This window comes from Numenius arquata, chromosome 1, assembly GCF_964106895.1.
Source record: "Numenius arquata chromosome 1, bNumArq3.hap1.1, whole genome shotgun sequence".
Lineage (NCBI taxonomy): Eukaryota > Metazoa > Chordata > Aves > Charadriiformes > Scolopacidae > Numenius > Numenius arquata.
In genome coordinates, this window is record NC_133576.1 from 116686485 (window position 1) to 116701460 (window position 14976).

At 34.7% G+C, this 14976-nt stretch overlaps 1 protein-coding gene across 3 annotated transcripts in view; it reads right to left on the reverse strand.

Moving 5' to 3' along the window:
• Positions 1 to 14976, reverse strand: part of PDS5B (PDS5 cohesin associated factor B) — a 114259-nt gene that overhangs the window by 38994 nt on the left and 60289 nt on the right. For all 3 annotated transcript variants that reach the window (XM_074153350.1, XM_074153366.1, XM_074153358.1), the window contains exons 13-21: positions 13555 to 13668; positions 11981 to 12062; positions 7631 to 7679; positions 6054 to 6193; positions 5860 to 5975; positions 4048 to 4153; positions 1859 to 2019; positions 1104 to 1227; positions 137 to 295 (exon numbers count right to left, since the gene is read on the reverse strand). In XM_074153350.1, coding sequence (XP_074009451.1) covers positions 137 to 295; positions 1104 to 1227; positions 1859 to 2019; positions 4048 to 4153; positions 5860 to 5975; positions 6054 to 6193; positions 7631 to 7679; positions 11981 to 12062; positions 13555 to 13668 — 1051 coding nt within the window. The remainder of the gene's footprint in view (positions 1 to 136; positions 296 to 1103; positions 1228 to 1858; positions 2020 to 4047; positions 4154 to 5859; positions 5976 to 6053; positions 6194 to 7630; positions 7680 to 11980; positions 12063 to 13554; positions 13669 to 14976) is intronic.

A 14976-nucleotide genomic window follows, 5' to 3' on the forward strand; every position in this document is an offset into this window, starting at 1 on the left:
ACAGTACATGTGGAAATCAAAAGACAACGATATCCAAAAAGTAGAACCAACAAGCCAAAAAATTTTCACAAGTACTTGCTGAGTATCATAATACAGGAAAAGCAGAATCTCAATACAAGGTTTAAAAAATACTTACCCTATCATTCATTAGCAAATCTTTAACAATAAAAGTGGCAACCAAAGATTTCAAAGGGGCAGCAAATTGATCAGGTGCAAGCATGGCTATATGGCCAATAGTAACCAAAGGCGTAATGAGATGCTCAAAATTGCTCGGATCCAGACTTTTATGCAGTGGCTAGAATAAAGGCAACAAATTCAAGTATTACTGATATCATCTGTGTCATACTGGGGGGAAGGGAGTGAGAGTTCTGTACTGAGTTGTTCATGTCTATTTCTATTTTGGAAACACAATTAAGAGAACTAGTAATTATTTAGACATATTCACAAACCCCACAAATCTCCTACAAATAAAAAGAAAAACCAAGACAACAGACAAAACGTTTATTACATCTGGGTACTTGAAAAAGTGGCAGCTCAACAAGGACCATTTAGGAAACAATGGATTAAAAAGCAAATTTTCTTATTGAAGAAGTGGGCATACATCTCAAGACAGCAATTTCAGAAATGGACTATGATTCAGCCTTCAAGATAAAAGGCTGACTGGCACTAATTAAAAAGTACATTTGCAGTTGTAACTATAAAAAAAAATAAATCTATTTAAATAGTCTCTACCATAATTCAGTTTTCCATAATTTCTGTAACTATTTAAATACTTCGGGCCAGCCCCAATAGGGGCAAGGAGTGATGTGTGGTTCCTCTTTCCAGAAGTAGCTCATGGTTCTAGCAGGAAGTGCAACACTGTTTTATTCTATTGTCTGTTAAAACACAAAACCCTAAACGTGATGGATTGTGGGATACAGAAAAAAACCAAACAACCCTCGGCTACTGTTTTTCAGGCCAAACTGTATGAGAACAAAAGGAAAGAGGAAAAATATATTTTCTGAATTTGATACAATTTGCTGTATCAATTGCCAGTACATCCCTTCATTTACATATGCAATACAGGAGATCATTAAAAATTAACTTTAAAATTTTTATTTTACCTCAAATATCTGTGCAAACTGCGTTTCTTTGCTGGAAAATATGGCATGGATGCAGTGAATAGCATACTTGGCTTGACGAGGGGGTCCCTTTTTAGCTTTATGATGCAACACTGGAAGCAAAGCCCTTAAAAAAAAAAAAAAATGAAAAAAGGGGTGAGTGCCTTTTCACAAATCAAAAATCTTCCAAAGTATCAAATCAGCAAAAAAGTACAGATATACATATATAGAACACAACACCTCTGCAAAAGCACCAATTGTCCTGGTTTTGACAATTTCTTCAAAGAAAGAAAAAAAAAAAGGGTTATTTACATGGCTTGCAAGTAAAAATCCCAAACAAACCTGTTTTTTGTTGATAAAATATGCGGTAAAACAAACATTTTATCTGCACAAGTTACTAAATGCTCTTTTGGAAATCCTTTTCCTTACACATTCCCATTAAATTGCAAATAATGTTTCTACATCGCTATATATTTAATTTAGGAAAAAACGTAAGTAATTCTGAAGGACAATGATAAAAATTATAGTAGCATTACTGACATATCAGCTGTCACTATTTTGGATATATTCATTTCACTTCCATTCTTCAAAAAACATTGCATTTTGGCGTCATTAAAATCTTTCTTGTTTTATCTGAAGTAATTCTTTCTTCCAAAAAAATGCAGGATAATGCTATAGCATGCAAAAGGAAGAATGAGGACTTCGAAATGCCATAGAGTAAAGAACACTACTCAAACGGAGTAAGATATACAACTTACGATCGTATATGAGGAAAGTCTTCTTCAATTTTACTTCCTGTATTTTTGAAAATTTGTAATGCAGCTTCTGCCACTTTTTCATCATCCATTTTCAAGCAAGCCAGGAGAGATTCAAAAGTTTCAGCTGAATGAAATGAGATAGGGTGCGTAAATGAAAGTACCTGTCAAAATAAGACGAAAGCCACGTTAATATTTTTTAAACGTCCACTTATATATAACATTCCATCAGGAGCCATTTTCTACTCCCACACTGGAAGATTTATAATACTCTGCCTGGTTTTGTCATATGATCCAGATTTCTTTTTCTGAATTTTATTTTTTTTAGTACCTCCTAAACTTCTCTGTCTTTATGCATGATTTCATTTGTTTTAACTTATTTCTCCAGTCACAGTTTCTTCTCCTGTTATTGTGAACATGTAAAATCATAGAATCATAGAATGGTTTGGGTTGGAAGGGACCTTAAAGATCATCCAGTTCCAACCCCCTGGCCATGGGCAGGGACACCTCCACTAGAGCAGGTTGCTCAAAGCCCCATCCAGCCTGGCCTTGAACACTTCCAGGGATGGGGCATCCACAACTTCCCTGGGCAACCTGTTCTAGGTACTTCTATGTAATCTATGTACTTCTCAGTGGCTACATCTACTTTAGCAAGTACTGGCTTACAGCAGAAGCAGGTCTTAAGAGAAACACAATTGATGCTAAGGAAGCAATATCCATATTTCAGGGGTTTTACTTCAGAGTGCTTCCAGACAGACTGAACCCACGTTAACCACTGCAACACAACACGTGCTTCTGAAGCCCACCTCATAATTTTGTTTCTCTAAAAGGAATCCTGCAGAAATCCTCACAGATTTCATGCTTGGTTGCTAAGTGGAACAACTGATTGGGCTCTGAGGTTCCTCCCTCTAAAACAGTAATATAGACATACTCAATAAGGTCTCTAATCCCTCAAGCTTTCCACAGCAGCTTACCAGATCCTGTAACTCCCCTTCAGATTCCTGGACTCTGCTTTTGAGTACTAGAGCCCTCCCACGTTAAAAAAATACAACAGTAACAACTACAAGTACAATCTTAAAAAAATCCTCATTTGATTCTCCCTCAAAGTTTGCCTTCTCTTCATTTTTAATTGGCTGTTGATTATTAGCCTCTTTCCATATAATATTCTGACTCACGGCAAAGAAATGAATCTGAAAATCTAGGAACTTCTTCACAGGCACTTTTTGATTTCCACCAAGTTATTTCCTCCCCATTTCATTGTATGGCATTCACTTTTCTGGACTCCTACATTTGTCCTTTCTGAATTCTTCTCGTGAAGTACGTATCACTTTTTTCAGGACAATCTTAGTCCTCTTTCTTAAATCTGTCATGCCAGTTCATATGAATATTTAAGTACTGACCTGGGAGCCTTCTGTCAAATATACAGCCCTTCATGACATGACTCGTTCTTACTCGGATTCATTTTTGTGCTACTGGCTTTTTGCACTTCTATTTAAATGTGCAGGTCTGGCTTAAGAGTGACATGCTGCCAGATGAATCTACTGGGCCCTTAGTTGATATAAGATATTCTGAGAAGTTCAGTATGGGAGTCCTTTAGCTTTTGAAACCTCTGAAATCAAATGTTTTAGTGATTTTTTTTTTTTTATCAGAATAAGATTGATGGTTGGACTAGATGATCTTAAAAGGTCCCTTCCAACCTAGACAATTCTATGATTCACGCTTTTAACAGTATTTATAAATAAAACAGTAATCAGCCTTTTTCCTCCTAATAAGGTTTATACCCAGGTTTGGGGTTTGCTGGGGTTTGCTATGTTAACTGAGTCTCAAAGATTACACGTAGTTGAAATAGATCTGATCTCAATTTATGAGGAACTCAGCAGAACCACAGTATTATTGTACCGATATACATGTACAGTTCCAAAAGTAGTGTAACGGTACTGATAAACCCTTGAATTTACATGCTAACAATCAAAACTCAGCTGCTGATATCACACACGTAACTAGCTTTTGACTTCCAGAAAAACTTCTAAATGATTTAGAAGATACCTTATAGAAGATGAGCATAGAGAACAGAAACCAAATCAATATTCTTCCAGATAGTCACCACATGCTTATAACTAAAGATACTGAGTGCTAATTAAAAATTTATTTTAAGTTTCACATGTTCACTGACCACCAGGGAGTACACTTGCCTTAAGCAATTCAAGACCTGCTCTGATTGCCTGGTCAGTAGGTACACCTTCATCTTCATCATCAGCTGTGCCATCTATAGACTTGTTTACTTGCTTGATAAGGGCACTGAAGAAGAAAACAAAACACAGCCTTGTATTTATGACCATTTTCATAAGTTAAAGACATAATCTTATTAAATGAACTTATTTAAAACATAAAAGATAAGCTTGTTATAAAACAAATATGCCAACTACATACATAATCTGGTTGCCCTCATCTATCTAAATCAAATCTTATGAAGCATTAAGTTCAAAAATGTTTATCCATTCTGAACTAAGAATACAAATTACTCCAGAAGGATCACAAAAATACGAAAACAATTTGAGCGTTACAAGCAACTAATTCAGGAAAGAATTGCGGTGAAGTTACTAGCTGCTATGGATTCTTAATAATTGATGGAAAATAACTGTTTACAATGTTTAGTCTATAACCAAGAGAAAAACAAAAACAAACACCATTAAACAGCTGTGCTAAGAGATGATGAAAAATTTAAAAGACCTATTTCCTGCATATTTCACCTTGACAGTAATACTTGGTTTTTTCTTACAATGTACCCTAGGAATGGAAATGGTGATTATCCAAATGATCCTATTAGTGAGTGGTATAGGCAGCTTCCCAATCAAGAACTGAATAATATTCAGAATATTCCTTTTCAGTATATCCTGTAAGTGATGTTTATAGCCAAAAAGAAAAAAAATCCCAAACCCCACCAAAAATAACTAAAAAACCAAAACCAGCTGTAGCAAACCAAGGGAGAGACCTCCTAGTCAGACTTCCCAGACTTTTGATTTTTTTTTCTGCCCCTAATTGGACAAAAAATGACCATCTATTAAGAAAAACCATACAGTCTGAGTTTCAAAAATGGAGCAGAAGTTTAGTGAAATTTTACAAAGATTACCAATTCTTTGGTAAAACTGAAAATATTTGCTTTTTACAGTATGCACGTAAAAAAAAGGTGTATGTCAGCCAGTCAATAGGTAGATTGTGAAATAAATATTACAACTTAATGCCACATGTGAATATTACTTTAAATGTACATTTTATATTGCTTCTGTGAATGTGAAAAAAAAAAAGTATTTTCAAATTCAAAGTAAAAATCCAGATACGCATTGTGCTTAACCCAAGATCAGAAACAGATTTTTAAGTGAAATATCAATGGTTCCATTACATTGTTTAAACGACAGGCAGAAATTGAAAAGCTAAAGTACTTCAAAGTCAATTACTATAGTTGGAATTAACAGATAAGAATTTGCCGGTATTTATCACTACTTGTCTCTAATAAGGTACCACATATCTCGTATACAGCTGCTAAATAATCATTTCAGCAATTACTTTTTTCCCCCACCCAAACTTCACTGGCTTACACTTCCTTGAAGTCTTGATGTCTCAGCACTACAACCTTTACTTCCTCAGTTAAATTATTTTTTATGTCACTATGAGCTAATATTCTGGGTGGAAAGCTTCAATGAATAGCCATGGACAGAAATTTGTTTTAAAGTCAGTCAGTCACACACACTTTCCCCATCAGCAACATATTCATTTTTACTGACAGGTTGTCCCAGCTGTGTTGAATGAAAAAATCAATTGTTTGTGTGGCTACATTCTGAAGGAAGACATAAAAACCCCTAAGCAAGGGGAAAGAGAAGAAAATACTGCAGGTCACCAGGTCTTAAACCGCACCCGCCCAATCTATTACTGTTTACGCTTAAAGGCAAAATAAGACACCCCAATTTCAAACCCTGTGATCTACAGTCAACAACACACAAAAATACCTGATGGATTCAGTATCAATGTGCACAGGAGCAATTCTCTCGAGAAGAAACTTTATCATTTCCAGGAAAGGATTTGTTGGTTGCTTTGGATTGCCCAACTTCTTTGTTATTTCCCTCTGAAATACAAGTTTCAATTAATTTTTATAATCAATTCAGTTCCAAAAACATTCACATATTTTAAGAGCAATTCTTACCACACATCCTTCAGCCTGTTTGCAAGAACATGTTGGGCTAACAAGCATTTCTAACTGACTTCTTATTTTTTCATCATCTTCTAGAACTTGTGTGAACTTTTTCATGAAATCTTGAGCTTTCCCTGGATCAGGAAGATTTCCTTTAAATAAGCAAAAGAAATCACTGTTTATTTTAATAACTATCGGTATTGTAAATTACCCAAGTTTGAAATGTCGTACCAGGAAAGTTTCTATGTGTGTCTAAGAAAAAAAAACCCAAAGCATAAACAAACCACCAAACATCTTAATGTGTGCAGACATACCTATGAGGACACCAATTTCTAAGAATTTGTGTACCCACAGACCTCCCCTGGCTATTTGCTTTCCTTGCTCTTCACACTCATTTTTCAGCAAGTCTAGTTGTTCCTGTCAATAATATTAACAGCTGAAGCTGTCCTCAGAATGCAAAGCCTATACTCTGCAGAAAAATATACTCTGTATATAGATCACCTGATAAGTGTGAAAAACGTGGAAATTACTCCTTCACTAAACATGAACTTATAACATTTTTAAAAAAAAGCTTTAAAAATGCATTTCTTAAGTCACATATCAATTCTATATTTACATTTTACATTATAACAAGACAATTTATTGGCAAAGTATTAGTATACTACTTATAATGTTTCATGGTTTTGGTACGGTAGCTGTTAAGCAAAGCAGGTGCAGAACATGGCACCGGACTACAGACAGATAGTTCAAAACAAGTTGTACTAAGCATTTGGTTTGCTGTATTGATTATTTTTTAATGTGACCCAGAACTTACAGAATCAGAAAAAATTACAAACTGATCAATTTTTTATTATAAGGAAAAAAAGAATGTGGAACATGGCAAACCAGGCAGCAAGATTTGGATTTTCCTGCACATTTTTTCAAAAATGTACATAGCCTTAAGCATTATTTTTTTCTTCCAGAACAGGCTGCATTTTTTTAAAAAGGTTGATTTAAAAACAAAATTTCAGCATTGTAAACCAAAATTTTCTTATTATTGTTGGTTTTAACACTATTGGCATGGTAGGCTGGGGGGAACAAGAAGTGTTGCTTTGGGGTTGGTATTTTTTCTTTGCCAAGAGTTCAGGTTACATAGAAGTTCTTCAGTTTCCAAAGTGCCCTCCCTGCTACTGTAACCCAAACTCTTGCATTCTCCCAACAGCGCTTACAATACCAACACCTCAAAGACAGGCAAGTCAGTAGATAGTTTAATATGCTAGTTAGCATCAGTTAATATATATTCTATAATATATGCTAATGAAGACACTAACACCCTACTAATCTAGATTCTGAATTAGTCCACAACAGATGCAGCCAAAATGTCTCATGATAAGATTAATAACTGGAGCCTTTTTACAGGAAGGAAGTAATTCTGCTTACAGTTGTCTTAATTCTTAAAGCATATTGTTACATTGTGTTTATCATGATTTGTTACAAGTTTTATCCGTTACAAAACTTTTTATAAGCTTATCTCAAATTACTTTTAAAGCAAGACAGCAATATATTTCAACTGTAATTTCTAGACAGTGTAAATACTTCAACCGACTTACTTGTTATAACCATCACTTTTGAGAATATAGCTTTACTGCTGGCATCTGTCTGCAAGTCATAAAAGAAAAATGGATTAAGTTAAAATTTTACATTATATATTTCCACTTGAATACCAAGTGAGTAAAATTCCCTAATCTACTATCAACAGGTCAGCACCCATCATTTTCCTACCACATCAGAGTGTTAGAAATCAAAACCACCCCTGCAAGTTAATGATAGACAGTTACAAGAAGTAGAAGATATATATGTGAGACTGGTGCTGTAGGCATTATCTTTCTGTAAAATACTTTTATTACTTTTCTATCTACTAAGTAACTTATGAACAGCACAAATGGGTTATTTCTGTAACTATTTTCCATCTAAAGTCTTTTATTTCAAAATGTAAAACAAACAGCAAGCATTAAATTCACTTTATCTTCTTGTTCAGATATTGATTCTAAGTAGTCTTGGCAGTAGCTCCTACCTTATTGTAAGGAATGGAGCAAGTCATTAAGACAATTGCTACCCCAGTTCAGCTGAACAGGGAGGGCAGATGATAGCAGTGAAATTGTGAAAGTAACAAGTTGGGGACCATGACAACAACAAAAAAAAATGAAAACAAACTGCATTTCAGGATATCAGTGAAGCTTAGATTTCAGTGAAACTGTTGCTGATATAAAGTCATCCAACAGCACCTTACAAGCAAAATAAGTTACACAAAACAGACTTTATCTCATTTATTTTCCTTTTGTCAGTAATTCTTCTGGTACAAGATTTCAAATTCCACATGCAAAGCTCACCCTAAGAGTTAGTTCTGACACTGAGTAAATGGAAGAGGGAAAACAAAACAAAAAAAAAGAATACAACAAATTCCACAGCAAGGTAAAACTACATAACAAGTACATTTTCTTGAGACTGTATTTCTAATAAATAAGTGATGCTTCTACAACATATCACCTACTACTGAAGATGGACAAACTAGTTCCCAAGACACTTTTTTATGCCCTTTTACCTGTAATCCAGAATATTCTACAGATTAGGAAGTTTTATGGAATTACACTGAAGTTTGAAATATTAAGGAATTATCAGTAAAAATGATGAAGGGAATCCTTAACTGTAGAGTTAAGATAACACCCTAATAATCTTCAGAAAAGTTTTCTAAGGGGGATGAAAGGAGAAAAAAACCAAATTGAAATCTTTCACTGCTGTGTAGTAAGTGTTGTTAAACAACTCTGAAATCTTCGTAAGTGCTATGAAAATTTGAACTAAAGAAAATTCAGGCTTACAGCAATGTTGTCAAAAGCATATAGACCCATCAGCTTTCACACTGTAAAGAAAGCTGCTCTTCTACCAAGTGAATTCTGACAGATCAGCTTTGGTGACGTAATTTACGAAGTCTGCAAACCTTGATGTCTGTTTTGTCTAGATTAGGAGAAATTATGATCGACAAAAATGGAAAGTTTCTTAACACATTTTTAGCCTCCTCAGTAATGCTTACACTGGGAGAGCCTGAAAAGGAAAAAAGGAGAACACCTATAGAGTTTCACTAAATGTCAAAAAGGTTTTCTAAGATGAGAAAAAACAGTGGACTGGAAAGTTCAGAGACTTAGAACCACAAAATAACGTAGGTTGGAAGCAACAACTGTAGGTCACCTGGTTGAACTGCCTACTTAAAGCAGGTCTAACTAAGATCAGGTTTTGCTCCGGGCCTCATCTGGTTACATTTTAAAGATTTACAAGGACGAAGACTTCAAAACCTCTCTGGGCCACCTGTTCCCGTATTTGATCACCCTTACAGCAATTCTTTTTCCTTACTACCTAATCAAAGTTTCCTTGTGGCAGCTTCTGTACGCTCTTTCCTGTCCTAACCCTCTTCATCTCTGAGAGCTCTTACAATGCCTACACTTGCCACAGGGACAACAGCTACGGGAAATCAAATCACCAATTAAGCTATAATGACTGGGTGGAGAAATTACACCAAAGTGAAAAAGCATGTATGGTAACACCAAGTCATATTTGACAAGGTTACTAGTTCATTTCAGTTTTGCTTTCTGAAAGAAAAAAAGATTTCTACAGCTCTGAATGGCTCTAGAAATACAGAATACAAATACAGATAAAAATACCAAAAATGGTATTTGTATCAAGATTATTACTGCCTTGAACTGTATGCCCCTTCAGTTTATGATTATGAAAATGCATTCTTATCTTCAACACAATGATTTAACTGCTTGAATTAATTATCAATTTGGGGAAAAAAAAAAACAACACAACAAGCAAACATACAAGGAGCATCACAGAAATAAAAGCTCTGGTAAAAACAGCTAAGCATTTGATTGGGCAAAACAGGCAAGGTTTGAAGTAGGTTGCTGGGATCACCTGTGCAGGAGGTCAGGGACTGCCCTGTGCTGGTCTAAGCACCTTCCAGCCAACTCTGCAAGCAACAAACTGAGCCACCAAAATCTCAACCAGGCAGAGGAGCCTGTGGTGCCTCTGAGAAAACATACTTAAGAAAGGAAACACTAGAGAAACTATGATTCTAAAGGGACTGTGGCTGGTGGAGGAACCCCTGCTGGACCAGCAGGTAAGAAACCAAGAGCAGCAAAAGGAAAGGAACTGCCATGCCCTGACCCATCTCCAAAGACCTCACCAAAGGGACTGACTGTGCATGGCGTATGGTGAGGGGACTGGAAACAGCAAAGCAGGGAAGAGAGGAATCCAAAGGGGAGCTAAGGGCTGTTTCTCAAAGTGTTTCTTTGTTCGCTTTTATTTCTCAGAATCAATAATTCAAAGCTTATGTTAATTGACAATAAGCTAAATTAAGTAAAATTCCCTGACTCGAAATCATTTTGTTGCCCACGACACCATCTCAGACTATCACAAGTCCCCTAAGTTCTCCCATGCATGGAGAGAACTAAGTTCTCACTGCATGGGAGAATATTCAAGTGTACTTGAAAAGAATATTCAAGTGTACAAAATTAGTGCTTAATAGCAAAAGATAGGATGAAAGCCACATGGACAAATGCAAATATGTCAACAGCATACACTGTTTTGAATGCAATGCTTATGCTGGCATCTATCAAAACCTCCATATTTAATTCCATATCATATTTGCTATTTTACAATTGAGAAAGAACTTTTATTACTTGTCCCTGATAACAAAAAGAAAAGTTGAAATTTCACTTTCAACTGAAATGCGGAAAATATCAAGAAAGTAACTCAGGTTTTAAACGCATAAGTGTATATAAACTACACTAAACGATATAAAACAGTACATGAAAAATATTTCAGTACTGTCAATAAAACACAATGAAGTGCTGTTACGCTAACAATTACTGCACTCAGAATTTAATACAACATTGCAGTGAAATTCATAATTTTTACTGTAATCAGGACTGAAACAGCAAGGGATACATTTTTATTTGATTAGTTTTTCTCTATCTGCAAGACAGCATTTCTAAGCAGATACATTAGCTAATCCAACCACAGAGTTAGGCACTCTTCCTGGTTCAGGTCATTCCAGCAAATGAATAAATTAATCATAAAACTTCATTAAATTTGCTGTAGTATATGAGTATATACACATACAGAAAAAAATGACACACATATATGAACGTGAGCATGGCAACATTTTCTACTATATATTATTTCTGTTAAAAAAGCACCAGATTAAGCTTTTGGCATTAAAGTCAAGTTCTAGTCACAAATTACATCCAGAACTTCATCTTATGAATTTCCCCCCCTCCTCCTCCCTCATCCCAAAGATGAGTACACACATACATATAAATAAAAAAAAAATAAAATCTAAATTTTACTTGATGAAAATATCCTAAATGCTCCATAATTGTTTATTTTTTCCTTCTGAGAAAATTTGTAAACAAAGAATTCAGTTATAGTCTGATATCTCCAATACAACATTTAAGAAGTTTGAGAAACAAGTAACCTGTTGGAATAAAAATATTCCGATTTCTTGAATGTTACTGATGATACATAACATAATAAGTTACAGTATACAGGTACTTTTTCTTAATTACTTGATTTGGCAGTCAAAAATAGTATGACATCTTTTCCCCTCTTTCAAGAGCCAGAATAATCCTGGGAAGATGTAACTCAAACACTGACAGCAAATATTTTAGTATCAAGTGACTGGCAAAATCTTTTAAAAATTTCTGTAACACCTCTTCAGTTTTACTAACAAAATGTATACACATTTCCTACTGCAAGTGTAGTCTAGTGGAATATCAGTGAACTTTCACAATATATTCTATATGCCATTAAAATAAATTCCATTTGTTTGACTATTTCTAGCTTAAAAAATAGCATATTAAGTAAAACTGCACATTCATTATGGGATAAAGATAAGTTGAACTTACTTTGGGTTGTTTTATTAGGTCAACTAAATCCTTTACTTGATGCCGTAGCAGATTTTGACATTTCCACATTTCATTCAATGCTCTAAAAATAAATAAATAAAGTTGTCAAAACCATCTATTTAATAAATAACTGTCCAACAAAAGCCTTTAAATTCTTCTCAATTCTGACTCAGAAATGTGCTTATCACCTGAATTTTCACTGCTCTGTGAGCAAATGGTTAAATGGTTCCTAATGTCACGATATGGAAAATTTAATTGGTCATATTAGACTGGAATGAAGTGAGATTTTGAAACAAGCTTCATTTTAGATGCTTAAGGACACTGCCTTTAAAAGAAGTAGGAAGTAACTGATATCTCGCCCATAAAGAACTCATTTGTACAAGCCTGAAACCACTCTTCTAAAAACATTCCAAGAAACAGGCTAAAAAGCAGATGTTTAAGATTTTTATCATCAAAACAATGTTATTCTTGCACACAAAAAGTGGCTACTACATGAAAAAACGGTAAAAAGTGGATATGATTAGACTTGTAAGAGATGCATTAGAGAGACTCCTACAAAACTGAAAATTAGCACACTTTCCAAGAAAAATAAGCCATATAAATTTAAAGAAGTCACAGGTTCATTTAAAAGTTTTCTGGAATCCACAAGGAACAAGTCGGTTCTATATGTCTTAAAAATTAGTATTGCTACATATGAGAACTGTAGAATTCAGAAGTTATTTGTTACCTGAAATAACAAGTACTAAAAATAATCCATTCTGCATTTTTGCTTAGCCTAAAATAAAAATTACTATAACAGTAACTTTTAATTTTTAACATACTATTCTTAGTTTATTACAGTTGTAATATCTTTAGGCAGGTAATACAAGAATGCAGCGGATTCAAACATCAGTTCTTGTAGTATTTGAAGGCTTTGGGGTTTTTAAAACCATTTTTTCATGTATGAAGCTTTTTCTTGTCTCCCTCATGAGAAAAAAACATTTGATTTTTAAGTGACTGAGTACTACTAAATGAAAAACAAAGTAAAACTAACTAAATTCAATCAAACTGTGAACACTACAGCAGCAAAACTGTTATTAGTCAAATTTATGTGCATACACCCATTTTAAGTAAAATGCATATTGAAGGAGGAAGGAAAAACGAGTAATTCCTTCCCATTCCTAAGTCATCCTAGCTGCTAAAATAAGGAGTACATTAATTGAGAAGTTGTCAGATAAGATCTAGGGCGAGTGAACACGGCTATCTATGCTATCTGTTTTCAAACATAGGACTGACATGCATTCAAGCTTCTTTCCAGATCTTTGACACTACTTTTTTTCAGCTGTTTATGGTTAAAAGGTACTATGCCTTGTTAGAAAACACCCTATTAATTGGTTGCGGGTTTTTTTGGTTGTGGCTGGTTGTTTTTTTTCCTCAAAATCCCACTTTAAAAATAGATACTATTGCTACATTCTGTTTTCTGGTAGTTCATAAACCACTTTTGTCCACTTCCTTAGGCTACTCATAACAATTTAGAAAATTAACAATAATATTTGTATTAAAAATTATTTTGCAAAGAGTCACATAGCACATACTTCACAGCATTTGAATCCAGTGTTGCATACAGGTAGTACAAACATTTCATTCGTTCGTTTGTTTCCAAGTTGTGAGGGACCATGTACTGAGCAAAGATGCGTTCAACAAGTAATCTGAAAGACAGGATTAAGAAACTTAAACTGTAAAGGAAGAAAGTAGTCTTGAATTGCTAAAACATCCATTGACAAATTTTCAGACCTATCTAAAGATTGGTTGTTGCATGTAAAGATAGGGTTATTCAAAAACCTAAAGTTCATGTTACTTAACTTCCAATAGAACTCAGCATAAATTAAAGAAAAATACATCATTACAGAAAACATAATGTTAATGTTAGCAATAGAACGTTTAAGAGATGACATTATCAAAATCAGATGTATTAATCTAGACAGGAATCAAAGGATGTTAGAGAAGAACGTCTCTTAATTATCGGCACAAGGACCTTATCAGTGGAATTCAGTATTGCAGTAAATTCAGGAATTGACCCAAATTAATGTGCTTAAAATAAAAAAAGAAATATCATGTTGATTATATCTCACATTATCATGAAGCCCAGAAGGAGAACTCAAATACTAGTCAGGAGCAGCTGACTTCCCTCCACCCCTCCCTGCCCCTTTCCCAAGGGTTAAGTTTATCCCATTTCTTTTGCTTCTGCAATAAAAATGTGGGTACATTCACATAGTAATTATTAAAAGCTTCAGCTATAACACGGAAGCTCCTTATCCGGAAACAGGAGAGAAAGGTTTGGGTCTGCCAGTTACCTAGGCAAGGACGAGAAGAAGAAACAAACAAAAAACTAAGCCCCTGTTGCAATCTTAAATATTGAGAAAGCCCCAAGACTTTTGCATATTGAGGCCAATGTTAACAGAACGAAGTAAATAGGTAAAAAAAAAACCAATCATGAATGTTTAGGCTAGAAATGAGAAGAAAATCCTTATACACAACTGGAGCAGGTGGTCAAAACCCAAACTCAGCTAGTTTAAAAGATCCTGAAGTGTAAGAAAAATCTCAGTGGCAAAGACTGGATCTGAAGATCCAGACAGTTCTGTCCACTTCCACAGTACCATGAAATAATTGCTTATTTTGGAGATGAGTTTCTGATGCCATGAGTTTTTGAAAAGACTTATATGGGTTCACAACACCATACATGTTTGAACGTGTCCAAAGGCTCATTTCGAAGGCCACCAAGACGTCCTTGATTAGTCAAGGTGCAGTAATTCCCAAACTAGTTTCCCATGTACAACCATCTATTTTTCAATGCGAACAACTATATACAATGCTATAGCTGGTGCGACAGAGGTATTGCTTTCACCACAAATCCATGACAAGACTCTAATTCATAGTTATTATAGTACAGAAAAACTTATCTTCTGCAGAGTCAGATGCCTTAACTGTTGTCACTACACATACTAGACTTACCTTTA